General features: G+C 43.5%; 1 protein-coding gene across 1 annotated transcript in view; it reads left to right on the top strand.

The window, feature by feature from the left end:
• Positions 1-19,342, top strand: part of PCDH15 (protocadherin related 15) — a 913,479-nt gene that overhangs the window by 420,387 nt on the left and 473,750 nt on the right. The window contains exon 8 of the mRNA XM_029061331.2: positions 18,225-18,335. Coding sequence (XP_028917164.1) covers positions 18,225-18,335 — 111 coding nt within the window. The remainder of the gene's footprint in view (positions 1-18,224; positions 18,336-19,342) is intronic.

Consider the following 19,342-nt stretch of genomic DNA (forward strand, 5'->3'; position numbering starts at 1 on the left):
GAACTCATGAGCCCTGACTCCAAAGCCCGTGCTCTTTCCACTGAGCCACGCTGCTGCAGTACCCAAAGTGTGGTCCCGGAGTAACTCCTCATATTCCCTTTTGCTCCAGCATCAGTGCTTTGCTTTCTGGGTCTAATTTACCACTTCTGAGCCACAGGTACTGAAGAAACAGAAGAAAGCTGAACCTTTAAAATGAAAATGCTGGACATAAGGCATCCCATGCTTTAGTTGGACAGTCAGAAGAAAGACCAGATCAAAACTGGACTGTCCAGTATAAAACCAGATGAATAGCCACCCTTCAATCTCCTTACACTGTGCTGTGAGATTTACTGTAATCCCCACAATTTAGACTGATTCACCCTAGAACTTCCTTCAGAGGTGACACTGAAGGAAAGATTGAGTTTACTAGTGGGTTGGGGAAAGGGCAATTAATGGAAACAGTTCTTAAGGAACTGGGAGATTTGAAAGCCCAAGGGAACAGAACAAAGAAAATAAAATCTCCTTATGAAACAGTTATAGCCTATTTAAGAGACAGAAGAAAAATCCGGAGTTATGGTAGAGTTCTTCCTGATAGACTAACTTTTAAAATTAATTATATTTTATCACACTTTGAACTTATTAGGCTTTAGATGTTACATAAAAACCACTTTTGTAGTGCTACTATTACATGTCTCCTTTATTCGAGACTCTTTCAGAAGGGTAGCATAAGATAATGTCCAGTGTTCATAGTTGCCAGTTTTGAATTTTTCTTCAGGAGAGCAATTTATTTTCATATGACCTGATGATACAGGTAGCTGATTGAGGAAAGATAATTTTTACAGGGATGTTCTGACAACAAAAAAGACCAAAAGATGATTGGTATTTTCTTAGGTTAAAAAGGAAATTAGCATTGTAATATAAGTCTATTTATTACTTTATTCAACATCTAATAGAGCATCTATAGTGTTTAGATATTACAATAATCTTCTAAATGCCACTAATTCTCAGGTATTGCTTGGGACAGTTTCAGAGACAGTCAGGGTCTTTTGCCTATCCTAACACAAGAATAGGTGTTAATGAACTATGAAAGGCCACAAGACAGCTTTGGGTAGAAAAACAGTTGAGTAAATGGTCTGGTTCATCATTATACTGGATAGCCAGGGCTTGAATAGAGTGCTGTTGCATTCTTCAGGCAAGACAAAGAATTTGGCTACTTTGGAGCCTACCTATTAAAACTCCCAGGCTCCTCTTTCTGATTCCAGAGTGAAGAATATTGATGTTTAATGCCCAGTAATATTGTCTTCAAACTGAAAAAGTAACTTTTTATTACTTCTATTCTGCGAATCATCAGAGAAGGAAAAATAAGTTTCCATGTTGTAATTAGCTGATAAAAAATATTAGGTTCAGCGAGTAAGGAGAATCAGCCAAGAATCTCCCTATAGCAAGAGACTAAAGCTGATGTGTGCAGAAGAAACTAAGTGGGTATTCAGTCCCTATCCTGAGGTGTGAGTTGAAGCTTTCTCATAGGTTCTCTCATTTGGTCTGGCCACGTTCCAGAACTCAAAGAAAATAAGCAATTTGAAACAACTACCTGGAGATCTACCTGGAGGTCTTTACAATCACAGTTATTTTATTTTATGAGGGAGAGATTATGTCAGGGAAAATAAAGATAAAAATCATTCATTCAGTCATATTTATTGAGCACTTATTGTGTACAGAACACTATACTAAGTGCTTGCAAAGTATAATTCAGAAATAAGGAGAGACAATCCTTGCCTATAATGGGCTCACAGTTTGGAAGAGGAGAGACAGACATCAAAACAAGTAAACAGACATCAGTAGCATCAATATAAATAAATATAATTATCAAAACAAGTAAACAGGCATTTATAAAAATACATTGAATTATAGGAATTTGCATATATACACAAGTGCTGTGGGGTGGGGAGGGGTGTTAGAGCAAAGGGAGTGAGTCAGGGAGACACGGGGGGGAGCTAAGGAAAAGGGAGGCTTAGTCTAGGAAGGCCTAATGGAGGAGATGACCAGTAGGACTTTGAAGGGAGGACATATGATTGGTGGAATTGAGGAGGGAGGGCATTCCAGGCCAGAGGTAGGACATGGGCTAGGGGTTGATGGCAGGATAAATGAGAATGAGGCACAATGAGAAGGTTAGTACCAGAAGAGTGGAATGTACAGTCTGGGATGTAGCAGGAGAGAAGAGAGGTGAGGTAGGAGAGGGCAAGGTGATGGAGAACTTTGAAGCCAATAGTGAGGAATTTTTACTTGACATAGAGGTTGATAGGCAACTACTGAAGATTTTTGAGGAAGAGGGTGACATACCCAGAATGTTTCTGTAGAAAGATAATCAGGACAGCAGATTGAAGTATAGACTGAAAGGGGGGAGAGACAGGAGGTTGGGAGGTCAGAAAGGATGCTGATGCAGTAATCAGTTGGGATAAGATGAGTGATTGTGCTAACAGGGTTTCGGTTTGGATAGAGAAGAAAGGACAGATCTTGGTGCAGTTGTGAAGGTGAGACTGACAGGTTTTGGTGATGGATTGGATATGTGAGGTGAATGAGAGAGAGGAGTCAAGGATTCATTCATTCATTCATTCATTCATTCATTCATTCAATAGTATTTATTGAGTGCTTACTATGTGCACAGCACTGTACTAAGCGCTTGGAATGTACAATTTGGCAACAGATAGAGACAATCCCTGCCCATCGACGGGCTTACAATCTAATCGGGGGAGACAGATGGACAAAAACAAGACAACTTAATCATGATAAATAGAATCAAGGGGATGTACACCTCATTAACAAAATAAATAGCGTAATAAAAATATATACAAATGAGCACAGTGCTGAGGGGAGGGGAAGGGAGAGGGGAGAAGCAGGGGGAAAGGGGGCTTAGCTGAAGGGAGGTGAAGGAGGGGCAGAGAGGGAGCAGAGGGAGCACCATGGTGGTAGTCTTGTGAAATGGGAAGGATGGGAGTGCTGTCCACAGCAATGGGAAAGTCAGGGAGAGGACAGGGTTTGGCCGGGAAGATAAGGAGCTCAGTCTTGGACATGTTGAGCTTTAGGTTGTGGGAGGACATCCAAGTAGAGATGGCCTGAAGGCAGGTGGAGATGAGAGCCTGAAGGGAGAAATAGAGAATGGGGGAGAGATATAGATTTAGGTATCATCCACGTAGAGATGATAGTTGAAACCATAGGAGTGAATAAGGTAATCAAGAGAATCAGTGCAGATGGAGAATAAACCAAGAACTGACTGAACCTTGAAGAACCCCCACAGTTAGGGGATGGGACAGGGAGGAGGACCCTGCGAAGGAGACTTAGAATGAATGGCTAGAGAGATAAGAAGAGAACCAGAAGAGAATCTAGTCAGTGAGATTAAGGTTGGATAACATGTTGAGGAGAAGGGGATGGTTGATAGTGTCAAAGGCAACTGAAAGTTTGAGGAGGATTAGGATGGAATAGGAGCAGTTGGATTTGGTAAGAAGGAAGTCAATGGTGACCTTCGAGAGGAGGTTTCAGAGAAGTGATGTGGCTCAGTGGAAAAGAGCCTGGGCTTTGGAGTCAGAGGTCATGAGTTCGACTCCCGGCTCTGCCACTTGTCAGCTGTGTGACTGTGGGCAAGTCACTTAACTTCTCTGTGCCTCAGTTCCCTCATCTGTAAAATGGGGATTAACTGTGAGCCTCACGTGGGACAACCTGATTACTCTGTATCTCCCCCAGCGCTTAGAACAGTGCTTGGCACATAGCAAGCGCTTAACAAATACCAACATTATTATTATTATTATTAAGTGGAGGGGACAGAAGCCAGATTGGAGGGGATCCAGGAGAGAGCTGGAGGAGAGGAACTCGAGGCAGAGAGTGTAAATGACTCCTTCCAAGAATTTGGAAAGGAAGGGTAGAAGGGAGATGGGGAAATAACAGGAAGGGACTGTGGGGTCAAACATGGGTTTTTTTTAGGGTGGGGAAGACATGGGCATGTTTGAAGGCAGAGGGGAAGAAATCTTTGGAAAGTGAGCAGTTGAAGATGGAAGTTAAGGAGGAGGGAAGGGGCAAGAGTTTTTATAGGGTGGGAAGAATGGGGGAATGAGGGAAATAGTATGCACTTTAGATTGCTACATTAAGAACATTGAGATTCATACAGAATATCAATCCATCATTATTTGTATTTAAGAGCACTTACTGTATGCAGTGCCCTGTGCCAAGCACTGGGGACCAGAGTTGGTAGACCCATTCCCTGTCTACAAGGTGTTTACAGTCTGGAAGGGGAGACAGACAAATAAATAAATAAATTATGGATAATAATAGTAATAATTATAATATTTAAGTACTTACTATATGCCAGTCACTGCACTAAGCATTGGATCAGATACAAGATAATTGGGTTGGATAGAGTCCCTGTCCCACATAGAGCTCCTAGTCTCAATCCCCATTTTACAGATAAAGTAACTGAGCACGGAGAAGTTGTGACTCTTCCAAAGTCATAAAGCAGACACATACTGAGAGGGGATTAGAACCCAGACTTTCCTGACTCCCCAGTCTCGTACTCCATCAATAAGGCCCCATTGCTTTTCATATGTACGTAAGTGCTACATGGATGAGGGAGGAATCAGTAAATGTGCAGGTCCAAGTACAAGGGCTACTCAGAAGGGAGTAGGAGAAGAGGAAGTAATGGCTTAATTGGGGAAGTCCTCTTGGAAGAGATGTGCTTTTAATAAGGTTTTGAAGGTGGGGAGAGGAATCACCTGTCAGATATGAAGAGGAAGGGCACTCCCAGCCAGAAGCAGGATATGAACAAGAGTTGGCAGTAATATAAACAAGATCAAGTGGAGACTGTGAATCAATTAATGAATCAATCAGTGGTATTCATTGAGAAATAACTGTGTGCAGAGCACTGTACTAAGTGCTTGGGAGAGTATAATACAACAAAGGCACACAGTGAGCTCTCAGAATACAGTGGGAAAAAATGCTGATCTCTTGACCCTTGCATAGGCCCCAGCACAGTTAAGTGCTATTTTTCTGGGGCCTCTTCAGATTTTTCACATTAGTGTACTAACACAAATTTTTCACATTAGTGTACTCGTGACAGTATCTGATTGGCTAGGCTCCATGGGACCCAATCCTTCCTGTCTCCCCAGCCCGCAACCTTGGTGCCAAAAATTTTTCACTGTACTAACTCATGTGAAAAATCTGAAGAGGCCCCAGAAAAATACCTGCTAATCAAATCTGGACAATATATTCTAGCTGTCCTCTCAGAAAACAATGAGAAATGACAATTAGAGGAGCAGCGTGGCTCAGTGGAAAGAGCCCGGGCTTTGGAGTCAGAGGTCATGGGTTCGAATCCCGGCTTGGCCACTTGTCAGCTGTGTGACTTTGGGCAAGTCACTTCACTTCTCAGTGCCTCAGTTCCCTCATCTGTAAAATGGGGATTAAGACTGTGAGCCCCACGTGGGACAACCTGATTCCCCTGTGTCTACCCCAACGCTTAGAACAGTGCTCGGCACATAGTAAGCGCTTAACAAATACCAACATTATTATTATTAAGACAATGAGAAACTTACTTCCTCCTATATGTGAGTCTTACTGCCATTATTAATAATAATAATGATGATGGTATTTTTAAGCATTTACTATGTGCCAAGCACTGTTCTAAGCACTGGGGTAGATGCAAGGTAATCAGGTTGTCCAACATGGGGTTCACAGTCTTCATGCCATTTTACAAATGAACTTAGGTAACTGAGGCACAGAGAAGTGAAGTGACTTACCCAAGGTCACAGAGCAGACAGGTGGCAGAGCTGGGATTAGAACCCACATCCTTTGACTCCAAGCCCTGCTCTTTCCACTATACCATGCTGCTCCTTACAAAGCAGCGTGTCTCAGTGGAAAGAGCCCAGGCTTGGGAGTCAGAGGTCGTGGGTTCTAATCCCATCTCCACCACTTGTCAGCTGTGTGACTTTGGGCAAGTCACTTGACTTTGCTGTGCCTCAGTTATCTCATCTGTAAAATGGGGATGAAGACTGTGGGACATGTGGGACAACCTGATTACCTTGTAACTACCCCAGCGCTTAGAACAGTGCTTTGCACATAGTAAGTGCTTAACAAATACCACAATTGCTTTATTATTAAATTTATTAATTAAATCACATTAAAATCACATCACATAATAATAAATCACATTACCACATTGACTCTATATATGTTAATGTTTGCTTGGGGAAAAAAGCTGAAAGCAATTCCCATATGGTAAGAATGATTAAAAGAAAGGTGACTTTCTTTTTTTGTAATTTTCAGGCATTTTATCTACTAAAGGCATTCTAAGAGGAGAAATAATAATAATAATAATGTTGGTATTTGTTAAGCGCTTACTATGTGCCGAGCACTGTTCTAAGTGCTGGGGTAGACACAGGGGAATCAGGTTGTCCCACGTGGGGCTCACAGTCTTAATCCCCATTTTACAGATGAGGTAACTGAGGCACCGAGAAGTTAAGTGACTTGCCCAAAGTCACACAGCTGACAAGTGGTAGAGCCGGAGTTCGAATCCGTGACCTCTGACTCCAAAGCCCGTGCTCTTTCCAGTGAGCCACGCTGCTTCTCTATGAGTGGGGTGAGTGGGGACAATCTCTTAAGGCGCTCCACTCTCAGCTAGCTAACCAACTGCTGCAGCGGCAGTAGTTGGGAATTAATAAAGTTCCTAGAAGTCATGTCTTTGGTAAGTTTTGATGCAACAGAAGTGTACAGTTTTTTAATATGATTGAAACTATTTTCATAGACTGGTTGACACTAAAATGACATTAGTCCTTGAAAACTTTACACTACTGATGCAGTGAACATTTCAAAGACTTGAGTCTACAATTAACCTAGAGATCTCTGAGTTGTAGAATCCTCTTCATTTAGTTTTTACATGCAGGTCCTGTCTTTGGCCTGGAACGCTCTCCTTCTTCATCTCTGACAGAAAATTACTCTCCCCACCTTCAAATGTGCCTTATTGAAGGCACATCTCCTCCAGGAGGCCTTCTCTGGCTGAGCCTTTATTTCCTTTTCACTCACTACCTTCTGCATCACCCTGATTTGCTCCCTTTATTCACCCCTTCCTAAGTCCCACAGCTCTTATGTATACATTTATAGTTATTCATTTATATTAATATCTATCTTCCCCTCTAGAATGTAAGCTCATTTTGAGTATGTAATGTGTCTACCAAATATGTTATATAGTTATGTTGTACTCTCCCAAGCACTTAGTACAGTGTTATGCACACAGTAAGTGCACAATAAATATGATCGATTGATAAAGTAGGGTTTCATTCATTTTCCGAGATTTTTTTAAAAATTCTAGTTCTCCATTTTTAATCGTATTTGTTAAGAGCTTACTATATGCTAGGCACTATTCAAAGAGCTGGGATAGTAGATACCAACTACTCAGATATCGCCCTATCTTCCTACTACCCTTCCTTTCCAAAATCCTAGAACGAGTCGTCTACAATCGATGCTTAGAATTCCTTAACTCCCATTCACTCCTAGACCCCCTCCAATCTGGCTTCCGTCCACTCCACTCTACCGAGACTGCTCTCTCTAAGGTCACCCATGACCTCCTTCTTGCCAAATCCAATGGCTCCTACTCCATTCTGATCCTCCTTGACCTCTCTGCTGCCTTTGACACTGTCGACCATCCCCTCCTCCTCCATACCTTATCTCACCTTGGCTTCATGGACTCTGTCCTCTCCTGGTTCTCCTCTTAGCTCTCTGGCCGATCATTCTCGGTCTCCTTCGCTGGAGCCTCCTCCCCCTCCCATCCTTTAACTGTTGGAGTTCCTCAAGGGTCAGTTCTTGGCCCTCTTCTGTTCTCCATTTACACTCACTCCCTCGGTGAACTCATTCGCTCTCACGGCTTTGACTACCATCTCTACGCAGATGACACGCAGATCTACATCTCCGCCCCTGTCCTCTTCCCCTCCCTTCAGGCTCGCATCTCCTCCTGCCTCCGGGACGTCTCCACCTGGATGTCGGCCCGCCACCTAAAACTCAACATGAGCAAGACTGAGCTCCTCATCTTCCCTCCCAAACCCGGTCCTCTCCCAGACTTCTCTATCACCGTTGATGGCACGACCATCCTTCCCGTCTCTCAGGCCCGCAATCTCGGTGTCATCCTTGATTCGTCTCTCTCGTTCACCCCACACATCCTATCCGTTACCAAGACCTGCCGGTTTCACCTCTACAATATCGCCAAGATCCGCCCTTTCCTCTCCACCCAAACGGCTACCTTACTGTTACAGGCTCTCGTTATATCCCGGCTAGACTACTGTGTCAGCCTTCTCTCTGACCTCCCTTCCTCCTCCTTGCCCCGCTCCAGTCTATTCTTCACTCCGCTGCCCGGCTCATCTTCCTGCAGAAACAATCTGGGCATGTCACTCCCCTTCTTAAACAACTCCAGTGGTTGCCTATCAACCTCCGCTCCAAACAAAAACTCCTCACTCTAGGCTTCAAGGCTCTCCATCACCTTGCCCCTTCCTACCTCTCCTCCCTTCTCTCTTTCTACCGCCCACCCCGCACGCTCCGCTCCTCTGCCGCCCACCTCCTCACCGTCCCTCGGTCTCGCCTATCCCGCCGTCGACCCCTGGGTCACGTCCTCCCGCGGTCCTGGAACGCCCTCCCTCCTCACCTCCGCCAAACTGATTCTCTTTCCCTCTTCAAAACCCTACTTAAAACTCACCTCCTCCAAGAGGCGTTCCCAGACTGAGCTCCTCTTCTCCCTCTACTCCCTCTGCCACCCCCCCTTTACCTCTCCGCAGCTAAACCCTCATTTTCCCCTTTTCCCTCTGCTCCTCCACCTCTCCCTTCCCATCCCCACAGCACTGTACTCATCCGCTCAACTGTATATATTTTCGTTACCCTATTTATTTTGTTAATGAATTGTACATCGCCTTGATTCTATTTAGTTGCCATTGTTCTTCTGAGATGTTCTTCCCCTTGACTCTGTTTATTGCCATTGTTCTTGTCTGTCCGTCTCCCCCGATTAGACTGTAAGCCCATTAAACGGCAGGGACTGTCTCTATCTGTTGCCGACTTGTTCATCCCAAGCGCTTAGTACAGTGCTCTGCACATAGTAAGCGCTCAATAAATATTATTGAATGAATGAATGAATGAATGACACAGTGTCTGCCCTGCGTGGAGCTCACAGTCTTATTCCCATTTTACATTTGAGTTAATTGAGGCACAGAGAAGTTAAATGATTTGCTCAAGGTCACATAGATAAGAGGCAGAGCCGAAATTAGAACCTAGGTCCTAACTTTTCAGTTTTTACTGCAGAGATAGAAAAAAAGTAAATGATCAAAATATTTTGCTAGGGTATAATAAACATTGCAAGTGTCCCTCAGTTGCACAAGCCATGATGGCACCAGGGCATTGGAACTGTTACCACTTGGTACAGTGCTCTGCACCCAGTAAGCACTCAATAAATACAGTTGATTGATAGAGACAGTTATTTACCATTCTTATCCTGTCCATCTTCCATTCTGGAGTTACAGGGTAGAGTGTGCAATATTTCATTGCAAACTCCTGCCATTGCTGATTCTTTGCATCTGGTTTTAACAGACATATTAGACATTGGTTCAGGAGTACCAGATCATTCAAAAAAATTCATTTCTACACAAGTATAGTTTCTGGTGTGATAGGTAACAATGGATTTGTGTAAATATTATATGCTGACTTTTTTTTTTTTTTGGCTCCCATCACTAACTTTTGCCAGCATTAGACTTCTGTGAAAGTGTCATCATGACTGTAATGAACAAAATATAATTTGCCATTTTTCACATATACTGAACTTTATGTTCCCTGAATAAGTTTGACCTTAAAGTTTAACTTAGGTATGAATGACATGTGTATTTGTGACTGGGTATCCTACACACGGTCAGAAAAATACTATTATCACAATTTAATTATATACATTTAGCTTAGGACTTTACAAATCTATCTGTTCTCTATATTTGGAATATTTAAACAATCTTCAGGCAAGGGAATGATTATTATTGTTTTTATATATACTGAGATTCTGCTATTTCCTTGGAACATTTTCCATATTAAAAATATCCATAAATGCAAAGAATGTTTTATTCTAGCCCCATCATTCATTTTCAATCAATGAATCACTCAATTGTATTAGTTATTATTATTATTAATTGTATTTATTGAGCACTTTCTGTGTGCAGAGAGTACAGTATAACAGAGTAGGTAGGGGGCAGGCTTATTGCCTAGATGGGGACAGACATTAATATAAATAAATAAATTATGGATATGGATATAAGTGCCATGGGCATGAGGCAGGAGTTAATAAAGCATGCAAATCTAAGGGTGATGTATAAGAGAGTGGGAGAAAAGGAAATGAAAGCCTTATCAGGGAGGGGCTCTTGGAGGAGATGTTCCTTCATAAGGCTTTGAAAGTGGGAAGAGTATGGTCTGTCAAATGTGAAATGATGGGGCGTTCTGGGCCAGAAGCAGGACATGGGCAAGAGATGAGATAGACAAGATCAAGGTACAGTGGGTAGGTTAACATTAGAGGAGTGAAGTATATTGGCTGGGTTGTAGAAAAACAGCAAGGTAATATAAGGGGGGGGCAAAGTGATTGATTGAGTGCTTTAAACCCTGTGGTATGGAGATTCTGTTTGATGTGGACATGAATGAATAAACACTAGAGGTTCTTGAGTGGAGAAATATGGACTGAACATTTTTTCAAAAAAATGATCTAGGCAGTAGAGTGAAGTATGGACTGGCGTCGGGGGAGACAGGAGGCAGGGTGGACAGGAAGGAGCTGATGCAGTAATCAAGGTGGGATAGGATAATTGAAGTTGTGAAACTTGAAAGGACAGGATTTAATGACAGACTGAATATTAGGATGAATGAGTTGATGATAACCCCAAGGTTTTGGGGTTGTGAGTCAGGAAGGATGGTGCTGTCCATAGTGACAGGAAAGTCAGGGAGAGGACATTGTTTCCTAATCAAGAATATCAGAATTTTAGTATCATCCAAAGTTGTCACAAGGATTTTGGCCTGTAAGATCTTTTAAACATGTTGCTATTTAGGCAGTTTTTTGTCTTGGTTTTTGTTAAGCATTTACTGTGTGCCAATTCCTGTAGTAAGTGCTGGGGTCAGTCCAAGCTAAGCAGGTTGGACACAATCCCTGTCCTATATGGGGCTCACAGTCTTAATCCCCATTTTACAGATGAAGTAACTGAGGCACAGGGAAATGAAATGACTCACCAAGGTCATACAGCAGATAAGTGGCGGAGCCAGAACTAGAAGCCAGGTCCTTCTGACTCCCAGGCCATCCGTGATCTATCCCCTAGGACATATTGCTTCTCACATTTGAGAATAACTTATGCATTTGAATTTTAATCACAGCAGGTAATATTTTGACTTGAGTAGTGATTGATTTCTCTTCTCACTCCTTCACCCCCCAAATCTGAAAATCCTATTAGATGAGAACATTAAGCCCTGTTGATGAAGCCATGGTAGTTGCCAAAACCTGCTGGTATAGTGATTGCTTTCTTGGTCTAGTTGAGACTAGATTAAAATTTATAATATCACGGCTAATTTTATATTTGGATCTTTAGGAAGTGAGAATAGGCAGAATTTTTGTTTCCTTCAGCTGGTTATTGTCTTGAGAAGTCAATTCCCTCCTCCCACATAACTCCATTGGAGACTGTCACACTCCCTTTCAATTGGTTTCATTGTGTTGTTAATTCCCTAGAGACTTTCACTGCACTTCAGCTGAAACAAGAAATCAAACTATCCATTCTCTAGGCTCTTGATATGTTAACTGTGATATAAACAACCCTACAAAGATATCCTGGTAGTGACTCATGACAGTAAAATGTGCTTACTAACTTTACAGAGTGAACACACACACATAATAGCTAGTAGGGATCAGTACAGGTTTTTAATTAAATAGACTTTGAATCATTGATTGTACTAATTAATGTACCAAATTGTCTTAACGACCAAAGGGAAACTGCCACAATAAAGAGCCTCATTTTACCATTGAAATGGGAAAATCTAAAACATTTGAGTGTTTTTAAAGTAGCAGTTTAAGAATGTGCCTCTGAGCCCACCTTCTTAAAACAGAACCATTTCCTGCCTATAGTACTTTGTTTGTAGTCTCTCAATACTTATTATCCCCAAATGTTACCATTCCAGTTAAAACATAAAGTAGACATTCAGTTAGTCACAATTATATGAGTGTATATATAAATATACAATTTAAAATACAATTCATATATACAATTTAAAATATCATCGCTCTCTAAGGTTAGAGTTTTGTGGATTTAATGTCATAAAAATTGCCCACTGTATTATAATAAGATGCTGAAAAAACCTGTAGAAAGAAATAATCCCCATATTAACAAAATTTATAAATTTTTTTTAGTCTAATGTGTTAGATATCATCTAATTTGTCTCTTAAAATCTTGGTTAATTGATCAATCAAGAGTGGTATTTATTGAGTTCTTATTGTGGGCAGAACACTGTAGTAAGCACTTTGCAAAATACAATTCAAGAGTTGGTAGACACAATCCTTGTCCACAAAGTTAGCCATTTATAGGGAACAATAGACATTCATATGGATAGGTAAAACAGTAGAGCATAAGGATATGGCATAAGGTCTTTGGAGCTAGGATGAATATCAAAGTTCTCAAGGGATACATGGCCAAGTACATAGTTGACACAGGCGGAAGGGCATAAAGGTGAAATGGGGGCTTGGTTAGGGAGAGCCTCCTGGAGGAGATGCAAATTTAGAAGGGTTGTGAAGGTGGAGAGATTGATAGACTATCAAATAAGAAGAGGGAGGGAATTCCAGGCCTAAGGGAGGACATGGGCAGTGGGATGGTATCCAGCTAGTCATGTAGATTGGGCTGTAGTAGGAGATCATTGAGGTGAGGTAGCAGGGAGAGAGTTGATTGAGTGTCTTAAAGCCAGTGGTAAAGAGTTTATGTCTGATGTGGAGGTGGATGGGGAATTACTGGGGCTTTTTGAGGAGTGGGGTGATATGGACTGAACATTTTTCAGAAAAATGGTCCAGCAGCAGAGTGGACTGGGGAAGGATGAGATAGGAGGCAGAGAGATGAGCGAAGAGGCTGATGTGGTAGTCCAGGAGGAATAGGATAAGTACTTGGATCAGCACAATAACATTTTGGGTGGAAAGGAATGGATAGATACTATAGATGTTGTGATGGTAGAACCGACAAGATTCGATGGCAATAAGCGCTCAACAAATACCATTATTATTATTATTCCTGGTCCCAACTCCGACTTCTTGAACCACCTAGACCCCTTCCTCACTTTCCTTCTCACTGCCCACTCTGATCCTCGTAGACTTCAACATCCACATGGATGTACACGATGACTCCTCTGCCACCCGCCTGCTATCCCTCCTTGACTCAGCCAACCTCCTGCTCCACCATACCACACCCACTCACCGACTCGGTCACACCCTCGATCTCGCCATCTCCTACCGCTGCACTATCTCCTCCCTCACCAACTCTGAAAACCCTCTCTCTGACCATAACTTTCTCACCTGCCTCATCTCTCACACTCCCTCCCCCTGAAAATCTTTGCTACTTCCCCACAGAGACCTCCACTCTCTTGATCCCATCCGTCTTTCCAAAAGCATCTCTCCCCCCCTTGCCTCCCTTTCCTCACTTCCCACTCTCGATGATCAGGGCTCCGCTCTCAACTCCACCCTCTCTACTCATCTCCACTCTCTCGCCCCCCTTTCCCTCTGCCGCTCTCGCTGTACTAACCCACAGCCCTGGATCACCGCCTCTGTCTGCCTCCTACGCTCCTATGCTCGAGCTGCTGAGTGCTGCTGGCGAAAGTCCAAGCACTAAGCCGACCTCATACATTTCAAATTTATCCTTTCCTGCCTTAACTCTGCCCTCTCCTCCGCCAGGCAAACCTTCTTCTCCTCCTCATCAACACCCATGCCCGTCACCCCCGCCAATTGTTCCAGACCTTTAACTCTCTCCTTAGGCCCCCTGTTCCTCCCTCTCCCCTCCAATGATCTGGCCACCTACTTCATCACAAAAATCAACACAATCAGGTCTGAGCTCCCCAAAGTCACCCCTCCCTCTTCCCCCCAATCCTCTCCCCTACTTTCCCATCCTTCCCTGCGGTATCCTCAAAGGACATCTCCTCCCTCCTCGCAAGTGCCACCCCCTCCACCTGCGCCTCGGACCCTATTCTCGCTCACCTTATAAAAACCGTCGCCCCTGGCCTCCTCCCTTCCTTAACTTCTATCTTTAACTACTCAGTCTCCAATGGCTCCTTCCCCTCTGCCTTCAAACATGCCCACGTCTCCCCCATTCTAAAAAAACCCTCTCTCGACCTCACTTCCCCTTCCAGTTATCGCCCTATCTCCCTACTAACCCTTCCTTTCCAAAATCCTAGAATGAGTCGTTTACACTCGCTGTTTAGAATTCCTTAACTCCCATTCTCTCCTAGACCCCCTCCAATCTGGCTTCCGTCCCCTCCAATCTACCGAGACTGCTTTCTCTGAGGTCACCCATGACCTCCTTCTCGCCAAATCCAGTGGCTCCTACTCCATTCTAATCCTCCTTGACCTCTCAGCTGCCTTTGACACTGTCGACCATCCCCTCCTCCTCCACACCTTATCTCACCTTGGCTTCACGGACTCCGTCATCTCCTGGTTCTCCTCTTATCTTTCTGGTCGGTCATTCTCAGTCTCCTTCGCGGGCGCCTCCTCCCCCTCCCATCCTTTAACTGTTGGAGTTCCTCAAGAGTCAGTTCTTGGCCCTCTTCTGTTCTCCGTTTACACTCACTCCCTTGGTGAACTCATACGCTCTCACGGCTTTGACTACCATCTCTACGCAGCTGACACGCAGATCTACAGCTCTGCCCCTGTCCTCTCCCCCTCCCTTCAGGCTCGCATCTCCTCCTGCGTCCAGGATGTTTCCACTTGGATGTCTGTCCTCCACCTAAAGTTCAACATGAGCAAAACTGAGCTCCTCATCTTCCCTCCCAAGCCTGGTCCTCTCCCAGACTTCCCTATCACCGTGGATGGTACGACCATCCTTCCCGTCTCTCAGGCCTGCAACCTCGGTGTCATCTTTGACTCATCTCTCTCGTTCACCCCACACATCCGATCCGTTACCAAGACCTGTCAGTCTCACCTTTATAATATGGCCAAGATCCGCCCTTTCCTCTCCACCCAAATGGCTACCTTATTGCTACAGGCTCTCATAATATCCCGGCTAGACTACTGTGTCAGCCTTCTCTCAGATCTCCCCTCCTCCTCTCTCGCCCCACTCCAGTCTATTCTTCACTCCGCTGCCCAGCTCATCTTCCTGCAGAAACGCTCTGGGCATGTCACCCCCTTCTTAAAAACCTCCAGTGGTTGCCTATCAACCTCCACTCAAAACAAAAACTCCTCACTCTAGGCTTCAAGGCTCTCCCTCACCTTGCCCCTTCCTACCTCTCCTCCCTTCTCTCTTCCTACTGCCCACCCCGCACGCTCTGCTCCTCTGCCACCCACCTCCTCACCATCCCTCTGTCTCGCCTATCCCACCATCGACCCCTGGGCCATGTCCTCCCGTGGTCCTGGAACGCCCTCCCTCCTCACCCCCGAAAACCTAATTCTCTTTCCCTCTTCAAATCCCTACTTAAAGCTCACCTCCTCCAAGAGGCCTTTCCAGACTGAGCTCCCCCCTTTTTCCCTCTGCTCCCTCTAACCACCCCCTTCACCTCTCCGCAGCTAAACCCTCTTCTCCCCCCTTTCCGTCTCCTCCTCCCCCTCTCCCGTCCCACCCCCTCAGCACTGTACTCGTCCGCTCAACTGTATATATCTTCATCACCCTATTTATTTTGTTTAATGAGATGTACATCATTATGATTCTATTTATTTGCCATTGTTTTTATGAGATGTTTTTCCCCTTGACTCTGTTTATTGCCATTGTTCTTGTCTGTCCGTCTCCCCCGATTAGACTGTAAGCCTGTCGATGGGCAGGGACTGTCTCTATCTGTTGCCGATTTGTACATTCCAAGTGCTTAGTACTGTGATCTGCACATAGTAAGTGCTCAATAAATACTATTGAATGAATGAATGAAAAGCAAGTTACGGTGATTATATTGGAGATAGAGTAATAATAATGGTACTTGTTAAGCTCTTACTATTTGCCAAGCACTGTTCTAAGCATCGGGGTAGCTACAAGTTAATCATATTGGACACAGATCCTGTCCCAAATGGGACTCGCACTCTTAATCCCCATTTTACAGATGATGAGTAATATAGAAGAGGTAACTGAGACACAGAGAAGTTAAGTGACTTGCTCAAGGTCACACAGCAGACGTGGCAGAGCCAGTATAAAAACCCAGCTCCTTCTGATTGCCAGGCCCGTATGCTAAGCACTGTCTGCAAGTATGTGTGCTGGGTTGTAATAGGAAATCAACTGGCTGGGCCCAGGGGCTGTCCTCTGGCCACCCAACCACCAGATCTGATTTGAGGTGCATATAACCTTCTTGCCATATGTCCGTATTGTAACACAGTTCTGGCTGCCACTCCACCTCACACTTCAAGCTCAGTAAGGTAAGATTGTAGTTGGAATAGTAAATCAAATTTAAGTGAAAATTAGGGGAACCAATAAGTTATAGCCCATTATTTACACCTGAGATTGAATATAGGAGAGTCTCAGAATTGCTACACGACTGGTTACTAAAAACTACATTGAAAGGAGTCATAGCTGAGAAGCAGCGTGGCTCAGTGGAAAGAGCCTGGGCTTGGGCATCATAGGTCATGGGTTCTAGTCTTGGCTCTGTCATTTGTCAGCTGTGTGACTTTGGGCAAGCCACTTAACTTCTCTGTGCCCCAGTTACCTCATTTGTAAAATGGGGATTAATATTGTGAGCCCCACGTGGGACAGCCTGATCACCTTGTATCTACCCCAGCATTTAGAAGAGTGCTTTACACATAGTAACTGCTTAACAAATGCCATCATTATTATTATTTTAAGCATTTTTCATCTAGGATTAATGGTATTAATGAGGGATAAATTGTATACCCAATCAATTATAAATGAGTAACATAAGCTACATATGTGTATCTACCTAGCATCAAAGAGGTTCCAGGATATTTTTAGTTAACTGTTAACTTTAATTTCATCTCCCTTGTGACTCTCACTGGGGTTTGATTAATCCTAATCTCCAATATTCTACCCACTTCCCATCCTTTACCCTCTTTAAATTTTAAACTTTACACTTTCTTCCAAGCACCGGGATAGATAAAATATAATCAGGTTCCCGGGGATGTCTCAGTATGAACAGGAGGGAGGACAGGTATTGACTCCCCATTTTGCAAATGAGGGAAATGAGACACAGACAAGTTGTGACAGCAGTAAATGTTTAACCTGGGATTAGAACCCAAGACTTCTGACTCCCTCACTGATGCTCTATACATTAGGCCACAGTACTCCTGGAAACCACACTTTGCACAAAATAACAGGTTTAGATTTTATTTTTAGTCTCCAATATTTTTAAAATATTTAGGATCACAGATAGATGCAAAAAGCAGTGTTGCTCAGTGGAAAGAGCATGGGCTTTGGAGTCAGAGGTCATGGGTTCAAATCCCAGCTCTGCCACTTGTCAGCTGTATGACTGTGGGCAAGTCACTTAACTTCTCTGTGCCTCAGTTACCTCATCTGTAAAATGGGGTTAAGACTGTGAGCCCCACGTGGGACAACCTGATTCCCCTGTGTCTACTCCAGCGCTTAGAACAGTGCTTTGCACATAGTAAACACTTAACAAATACCAACATTATTATTAAAAAGGTAGAGAAAGCATCAGGTAAACATCAAAGATAATATGTCTGTTTGAACCTATCTGGTTTCAAATAAGACCGATGAGCTGGTTATAGAGCACTTAAAAGACCTAGGTCCCTAGGCTTTGCCCTGGAAAAGTCTCATGGCAGTTGATGAATTATAGCAATAATACATGGAAAAACTACCCAAGGAAACAAGTCACCTGGCTATCTTTATCAGAGGACTCTGATGAAAGCCAATGGATCACCCTGAAGTATTTAAATAACTTATCAGAATGATAAATGAGAAACTGGAGCACAAATCTGACTATCACCGAAAAGACACACCATCAGTGATTCTCAAGTGTACTGCTTAACCCATTATCTATTTTCTTCCTCCTTAAATATGTCTTCTTTAATTTTTTTGATATTGCAGACATCCAATAGAACCTTTGACATTCCCCTCACTTTGTCTGGAGCAGTGGTGTTGCGAGAGAGGTTGAATTATGAAGAAAAGACCCGCTATTTTGTCATTGTTCAAGCTAATGTAAGTATTTCCTGTGAATAGTTTCAAGCAGGGATTTTTTTAATAAAGAATTTATGTATTTTGTTTTCTCTTTAGTGAATATAACAGGGTGATCAGGTTGTCCCACATGGAGCTCACAGTCTTAATCCCCATTTTACAGATGAGTTAACTGAGGCACAGAGAAGTGAAGTGACTTGCCCAAAGTCACACAGCAGACAAGTGGCAGAGCGGGTATGAGAACCCATGACCCCTGACTCCCAAACCCAGGCTCTTTCCACTGAGCCATGCTGCTTCACAAGATACTTATGACTCTTTACCCCTTACAACATAATTTGACATGCAATTTCTTTCTATAACAGCTTACCCTGTTGCAAAATTAAACACATTTAATCATGCCAAAGGCATAGATTGAATATAAACTGTAACCCAGGCAGTCAAAGCTACAATGGTGCCCTTCAAATTTTGTTTAATTTGGTTTTAACTTTCCCAGTGGATATTATGTTGTTATGTAGTCTGTAGTATTGAGCAGTTATTCATTTGATAGTATTTATTGAGTGCTTACTATGTGCAGAACACTGTACTAAGCACTTGGAATGTACAATTCGGCAACAGATAGAGACAATCCCTGCCAATTGATGGGCTTGACGGGCTTACAGTCTAAACAGGGGAATAATGTTGGTATTCGTTAAGCGCTTACTATGTGCAGAGCACTGTTCCAAGCTCCGGGGTATAAAGGGTAATGAGGTTGTCCCAAGTGAGGCTCATAGTCTTAATCCCCATTTGACAGATGAGGTAACTGAGGCACAGAGAAGTTAAATGACTTGCCCAAAGTCACACAGCTGACAAGTGGCAGATCTAGGATTCGAACCCATGACCCCTGACTCCCAAGCCCGGGCTCTTTCCACAGAGCCAGTTATGGATCTCCACTGCGAGACCCAGCGTAAGCTACACCAAACCAGGAGTTGCTAGATCAATCTCGGGTGCCTCATGGATCCTAGACCAGAATTGCTTTAGTTCTTTTAAGGAAA

Source organism: Ornithorhynchus anatinus, chromosome 3, assembly GCF_004115215.2.
Source record: "Ornithorhynchus anatinus isolate Pmale09 chromosome 3, mOrnAna1.pri.v4, whole genome shotgun sequence".
Lineage (NCBI taxonomy): Eukaryota > Metazoa > Chordata > Mammalia > Monotremata > Ornithorhynchidae > Ornithorhynchus > Ornithorhynchus anatinus.